Raw genomic sequence first — 7,536 nt, 5'->3', positions numbered from 1 at the left:
CAAATTCTGTGGAGTGGGAGAAAAGCAATGGATTGTCTTTTCTGGAGCAGAGAGGCCACCAGCAGGCTGGTGAGATGGAAGGGTAGTGGGTGGGGGACGTAGAAGGTGGGGCTAGGCAGGGCCTCTGATGCAGGAGGCCCTGGAGCACTGGTTCAGGTTCTCCTGAAGAGGAGTGTGTTGGAATCCAGTTACCTGTGCCCTCCGAATGACTCTTGTAGGTGTGTTTAGTGACATACTCAGCAAGTGTGAGAAGAATGGACTGGTGCCAAAGGCCAAGCCCATAGATGTTTCAGATTTTTCCCTTTATGCCCCTGCAACCAAGCCCTGCTGCTCCAGCCCATATAAGAGAACCAGGCTAGGGCTGTAGCATTCACTGGCCTGGGCCCTCTCGCTTCTCTGTGACAACTCTGAGCTCGCTCTCCTCTCTCTAGCCATGATCTCCAGACAGCAGGGTGTCCGAGGCTTTAGCTGCGGCTCAGCCGTCGTAGGTGGGGGCAAGAGGGTTGCTTTCAGCTCAGCCTCCATGTCTGGGGGAGCTGGCCGCTGCTCCTCCGGGGGCTTTGGCAGCAGGAGCCTCTACAACCTTGGTGGAAACAAGAGCATCTCCATCAGCATGGCTGGATGCCGGCAAGGTGCTGGCTTTGGGGCTGCTGGAGGTTTTGGGGCTGGTTTCGGCGCTGGGAGCTTCGGTGGTGGATTCGGGGGCTCCTTTGGTGGACGGGGTGGTCCTGGCTTCCCCGTCTGCCCTGCTGGAGGGATTCAGGAGGTCACCATCAACCAGAGCCTGCTGACCCCGCTCCATGTGGAGATTGACCCTGAGATCCAGAAGGTCCGGACTGAGGAGCGGGAGCAGATCAAGACCCTCAACAACAAGTTTGCCTCCTTCATCGACAAGGTGAGCCATCCCTTTGGCCAGACAAGGTGGCAGAGCCAGGGTTCCGGAGTCCTGGCATCTCAGACCTGAGCCAGTCATGGGAAAACCACTGAACGACTCTGGGCCTCCATTTTCCAGCTGTTAAAAGGGAGTCAGTATTCTGAGTCTCTTCTGTTCCATGTCTGGAAGGCTGTCAAAGTAGTTCAATATCTGGAGTTTTCTAGATGTGCTGTGTAATACTTGAAAAATCATTTAATTTTTCTGATTCTAATCACTACAGCTATAAAGTGGGTTCATTGTTTCCCTGCTTTTACTCAGATTTTGGTTTTAAAATAACAGTAATAATTTAATAATTAACTAAGCATTACTTGTAGTTAATATAATAATTTAACTATTGGCACTTCTGTTAGAACAGAAGGAAACAAGGCTGGTTTCTCAAATGAAAAATGGCCTGACTCCAAAGGCAGAATCAAAACCCCAACAGGACCTTGGAAGGTCATTGCTTTCATCCTTCTGACTCTGGGCAAGATTGCTTATCTGGGTCTGTTTATAGTCCAACTTTATTTTTCATGAAAGATTAGAGCTCAATTATAGCCAAGTATAATGGGTGAGAGGAAGGAGAAGAGCCTCAGAGAGCTGAGGCAACCAATGATTAATGACTGAATGAATAAGAGTAGCAGACTTGGTCAGGAGTGCTCTAGGTCTCTGTTCATTGAAGTCTTAGTCCACTTAGAGGTATGAGGCAAGAATGAACAATCCTGTAGTAGATTTGAGAGGGATTGTTTGCTCCTATTGCTAGTTCGAATAGCCCAATAGTAGCTTGAAGAGGCTTATGGTGACTCTAGGACATACAGATATGAAAGCAAGACCAAAGGTTCGGTGCTTTCTTGTGTCATTTCATTTTTTGGGTTCAAATTGTGATCCGTTGCCTGCTTTCATTTCAATTCTGAAGCACATAAAGTAGAAATGTCATGCTAAACTGCTCCCTTGATTTATCTGGCTAAATCTTTTCTTAGAAAAAGGGTAAGTCCTGGGAAGTCCCCTTGCAGAACTGAGTCTAGCTGAGACTCAGAATATGTCTTGGACTGTGATCTTAATGAACTAGACTCAATTATGCACAGGTTCACAGGGACATACCAGGTCCATTTATGAGTAAGTGTATTTAAAAAATCTGCAGTGAATTTATCATTCCTCTGCGATGGGTCCAAATCGCTTTGAATGCAAGCCCTCAGACTGTAGTTTTATCCCCTAATTTTGATTTACTTTATTATTTCATAGAAGTTCAGGGTTCTTAGTAACTCATCCCAGGGCCTTTGGGTCCCTGTAGGGGAAGTTGTTCTTGCTGTTATGGCTGTGTTGTCTTCTCCATGACCCACGTGACCCATTTGCTGCTAAGGACTCACAATGGGGCCACTATATTGTCCCATGGATGGTTCCTGGAGTTGCAACATGATGACCTTACTCGGATGGCTCTTGTGCCCCCTGTTTGGCTTGGATTGATGGGGTTGGTGTAAGCCATAGCCAACCTTCCTGTCAAAGCTTCAGGCCCTCATTGATTGGCCTATACCTTTTTAAAACACAGGTGCGATTCTTAGAGCAACAGAATAAGGTTCTGGAGACAAAGTGGAACCTCCTCCAGCAACAGACGACCACCACATCCACTAAAAACCTGGACCCCTTCTTTGAGGCCTATCTCAGTGCCCTGAGGAAGCAGCTGGATGCCTTGGTCAATGACAAAGGACGCCTGCAGTCTGAGCTGAAGACCATGCAGGACAGTGTGGAGGACTTCAAGACCAAGTATGTGGGGAAGAAAGAGGGAATGACATCTCATAGTCTGCCTGGCCATGCCCCAGGCTCCCTGGGCTCCTCTCCAGTCATTTAGAATCCTAGGTTCTGATGATAACCCAAGAATGGCAGAAAGGTCCTCTAATCTGTTCTCCTGTATCGCCATGGTCACAGTTTAGTGGGGTGAGGTCTAGTAATTCTAAGTTGCCCCAAACATAAAATGAATGATACATTCAGAGAGCTGGGCTTGCCATATACAAACAAGATTAGAAATCAAACAGATGCAAGGTACTATAACATGGTCAGAAGAATACAGGTTGTAGAGACAGATGGACCTGGTTTGAATACTTGCTGTGTGATCTTGGGTAGGCTGCTTGACCTCTTTGAATCTTAGTTTTCCTCATATTTAAAGTGGAAATAATATTCCTACTTTATAGGCTGACAATTAAATAAAATTAAATGAGGTAAAAAAAGTAGGTAGCATAGTGCTGAACATATGATGAACATTCAGTTCATAGTAGCTCTTACTATTATGCTCATTCATTACAGGGTGGAGCTGAGAAGGTACCAACCCTCTCTCTTCATTCACCTTCACATGAAACAAAGAGAATTTAATTTACCAAATGGCCAAAGGAGAGCCCTTCAATGGAAATAAAATCAACTAGATTATTGAGGGTTTCTTTCCTCCTATTCTATCTCTTGAGAACAGTCTTTTTAAAGTTTGATTTTCACTTCTCTGAATAAATCAGGGTCTAGACTGGTACCTTGTATGTGGTTATTATTCAATAAGTGTAGCTTGAATGAATATTTGTATGAAGATCAGGAAATGTAGCCAATTAGCTGGGTTTTTCCAAATAGTTAGGGGTTTGAAAAGGAATAGCAGATTGCCGATAAACATCAGCTCACTGTGGAGTTTTCTTTTCTGTCTCCACCCCTAGGTATGAAGAGGAGATCAACAAACGCACAGCTGCTGAGAATGACTTTGTGGTGCTCAAGAAGGTAAGAGATAAAGGAGGCTGGGGAAGTGCAGTGAGGACACCCTTCCCCCAGGTGTGGTCTTTGGCTGGAATCATGAGGTTGGTCCATCCCTGCCTCATTGCCACCTCATTTGGTACTATCCAGATCTAAGTGAGCCAGGCCCTAAGGAGGAATTAAGGCTGGGGAAAAAAAAAAAAAGCCCATTTAGATAATTAGTGTTCATTTCTGTTGGTGGCTTTAAGGGCAGAATATATCAAATGATTATTAGTTCCTCACCACCTCACCTGATGCTGAGAAACTTTTCCTAAATGCTGCTGAGAACACCTTTGTGTGTCCATTAATACCCACTGTCCCATTGTAATTACTGTAGCTTGTTTCTTATTCCCTTTCTTCTTCTGCAGGATGTGGACGCTGCCTACATGAACAAGGTGGAGTTGGAGGCCAAGGTGGAAGCCCTTAATGATGAGATCAACTTCCTGAGGGTCCTCTATGCTGCGGTGAGGAATCCATTGCCCGCTCCATTCAGGGGAGGGGATTCTTCATCTATGAGGGTGCTGGTTGTAGTTCATGGTTCTTTGAAAGGACTCCAGCTCCTTTATTTTAGGGCAGTGGGCTCTCAGCAAAGTCATGGAAAAACAGGATTGATATGAGAGGTTCTCAAATCCAGATGTTGTCTTAGAAATGGTGATTAGATCTAAAGATTGCATGGGATAAAATTTATTACCATTTAGCAATTTCTAGTGACACGGGTCTCTTCCATTTCCTTCCATCCAGTGATTTGGATGCCCATATGGGGTGGCTGATAGTTCCCAGAGAACAGAAAAGACTACAAATATTGCCTTTCTGTCTTGAGATGTCACTCATCCCTTGATTGTTACATAGAAATTTACATTGGGAATGCTAACTCTGCTTCCATCTGAGCCTGGGGCATGGCGTTTTCATGACAATAGCAGATTTCTGGTGTCAGAGATTAGAGAAGACTCTCCAGGAGGCCTGATGGGAGACATTTTCCCTGCAGGAGCTGTCCCAGATGCAGAGCCACGTCAGTGATACATCTGTGGTCTTGTCCATGGACAACAACCGCTGCCTGGACTTGGACAGCATCATTGCTGAGGTCCGTGCACAGTATGAGGAGATCGCCCAGAAGAGCAAGGCCGAGGCCGAGGCCCTGTACCAGACCAAGGTGGGTTCTGGGGATTTCTTAGGAGTTGGGAGTGGTTTTTGAGGGCTCTGCTTTGATATCTGTGAGCAGGTGATTATCAGCTGAAGCCCAACAGAAGTGAGAAATGAATTGATTCTTTGAGTTCTGATTTGAAGTTATGTGCATTTTGTATTATCTCTGCCACCTGTGGCTATTCTTGCTGAGTTGACTTGAGAATAGACCTCATCCAGACATTCTCTGACGTGTGGTTCCCTGTGTCTCTTGGGTCTTAGTTCCAGCAGCTCCAGACCTCAGTTGACCAATATGGTGACAACTTGAAGAACACCAAGACTGAGATTGCGGAGCTCAACAGGATGATCCAGAGGCTGCGGGCTGAGATTGAGAATGTCAAGAAGCAGGTAGGTGTGCCTCCTTCCAGCTGCAGGACAGGGCCAGGTCCCTAAGGCAGAATGTCTCCACAGTAGATGAGCAGATAAGGCATCCTGCCAGAAGATCCTGAGCTTGTCTGCAGGGGATTTGTGGCTCTTTTCATAAGCCATACCCAGATCTCTTCAGCAATACCCTAGTTAGCATGACATGCCACCGCAGTCCAATGAGGTTTCTTGGCTCTTTTTCATTGGTTTTGGATCTTCATCTAATCAGTCTTGTGGGGGTATTGGTGGGCTCTGGCTGGAGCAGATGAAATGCATAAGAATCAGGGGAGGTGGGGAGGACAGGCAGAACCCTGACATCTTAACCCAACAAACAGGAGATGAAACAGACATAGAGGTCTTGACAGCAGGGCACTGATAGTTGTCTGTCTCATGCCCTTGTCTACAGTGCCAGACTCTGCAGGCCTCTGTGGCTGATGCTGAGCAGCGTGGGGAGCTGGCACTGAAAGATGCCTTCAGCAAGCGCGCAGAGCTGGAGGCTGCTCTGAAAAAGGCCAAGGAGGAGCTAACCCGGATGCTACGGGAGTACCAGGAACTCATGAGCGTGAAGCTGGCCCTGGACATTGAGATCGCCACCTACCGCAAGCTGCTGGAGGGCGAGGAGTGCCGGTGAGGGGGAGAAGGGAGTGTGGGAACATGAGGAATAGAGAGGCCAGGGCCAAGGCAGGTTCAGGGCCCTTCTGCAGGGCCACTTGCTTCAAGGCTGTTCTGGTGCATTACAAACAAATACAGTGTTAGATAACAGGTTCATATTCAAGTCTTAAATTTGTCTGTTTAAAGATGGGAAAGGTGCTTGACGCCTGCTGATAGAATGAAGTGTGGTTCTGGGCTCTGCTGTGGCTCACGGCTCTTTTTCTCCCCAACAGAATGTCTGGAGAATGCCAGAATGCTGTGAGCATCTGTAAGTACCTTCTGTCCCTGTCGTGGTCATTTATCTCTTCACCCTGGTTTGAGCTGTGACTCCTGGTTGCCGCCACTGTTGGAATAACCATGTCCTTTGCCTCTCTCCCACAGCTGTGGTTGGTGGTGCCGTCAGTGCAGGAGGCATCGGGGGAGGATTTGGAAGCGGCTCTGGGTTTGGCCTGAGCGGTGGCTTTGGCTCTGGCTCTGGAAGTGGCTATGGCTTTGGTACTTCCGGCAGCAAGGTTGTCTCTACCACCACCCTGACCAAGAGATCTCTCCGATAGAGAAGATGAGGTCCCTGCAGCTCCCTGAGCCTAGCTGGGCTCAGTCTTGGTGTCTCTGTGCTTCCTTCACCTCCAACTCCTCCCTACCTTTCTGGGCGCATCTTACCAGTGTCACCTCAGTGTCGGGGTGTGGACTCTGCCCTTTTGGAGTTTGGTAGCTTCTTCTCAATTTGGGCTTGGTGACTCACCTGGAATGGGAGGGTTGGCAGCTGACTCTTTACCCACCATGGACAGAGGAGGACACAACAAGAAGCTTCCTCTCTGGATTCATCAGGGTCACATATGTCCCCTCCCAGCTCAATGCCATCTCCTACCGGATCCCGGGTATCCTTCTATATCAGGACCAACTCCTTCTCCATCACTTGGCAGCAACTGGCCCTGCAAGGTCAGGACAAGAACCATTCAGTGTCCCATCCAACTGTTCTCCTTCCTTCTATCCATCTTTGGGTGAATTTTCAATAAAACTATTTTGTCATTCACTCTGAGCAATTGTTCTTGTTCATTGGGAACAAGTTTCCTGAATTCATGTGATAGTGAAGGACGCTGGGGTCTGAGGGCTCTGTCTGTATAGATCAAGATTGTCAGCTAATTTCTGAGCTGCCCAGATTATTGAGGGAGAGGTGTGGAGCCTGAAGGCGGCCTCCAGAACAGAGGCACAGACTCAATAAAACTCACAATTATACAAAAATCAACCACGGTAGGCATCTCGGTGCTGAGCCTGTAGTGAACCTGGAGGGAAAGGGTTCAAGTCTGGAGGTGTGGGATGTAGGATGGATATGAAGAGAGGCAATCAGGGGTCTCCCCTGAACATGGAATAAGTGGTTAAGGAGCCTATGGGAAGTTTATACTCAGAGTCTAGCAAGGTCTCCCTAGTTATGAAACTCCATGCATGCAACTAAATACCACCGGATTGTTGCATGAGGAGTGAAAGCTTGTGCTCTTCACAGAGCTTTTGTGCTGTGCCCAGTTCCACAGGTGACTGGCTGGGGAAGTAGTGGGAGTGCCTGGGTGAGGCAAGAGTCGGGGGAGGTGAGGCAGGTCTTCTGGAGCAGTAGAGGGTGAAGCTGCCTGATTGGGGCCACCCCTGGAGAGTCTGGTTGGTGAAAGGCAGAATGAGGG

At 47.7% G+C, this 7,536-nt stretch overlaps 1 protein-coding gene across 1 annotated transcript; it reads left to right on the top strand.

The window, feature by feature from the left end:
* Positions 1-349: 349 nt before the first annotated feature.
* KRT4 (keratin 4) lies at positions 350-6,896 on the top strand. The gene is made up of 9 exons (XM_090273224.1): positions 350-895; positions 2,457-2,671; positions 3,598-3,658; positions 4,039-4,134; positions 4,656-4,820; positions 5,072-5,197; positions 5,619-5,839; positions 6,097-6,131; positions 6,245-6,896. Exons 1-9 carry the CDS (start codon positions 434-436, stop codon positions 6,415-6,417), a joined length of 1,554 nt encoding a protein of 517 aa, XP_090129350.1. The 5' UTR covers positions 350-433; the 3' UTR covers positions 6,418-6,896.
* Positions 6,897-7,536: the final 640 nt, after the last annotated feature.

Source organism: Furipterus horrens, unplaced genomic scaffold, assembly GCF_987537825.1.
Source record: "Furipterus horrens unplaced genomic scaffold, mFurHor1.1.pri manual_scaffold_4, whole genome shotgun sequence".
Taxonomy (NCBI): domain Eukaryota; kingdom Metazoa; phylum Chordata; class Mammalia; order Chiroptera; family Furipteridae; genus Furipterus; species Furipterus horrens.
The sequence above is the reverse complement of the archived record's forward strand: the minus strand, read 5'-3'. Positions and strand labels throughout refer to the sequence as shown.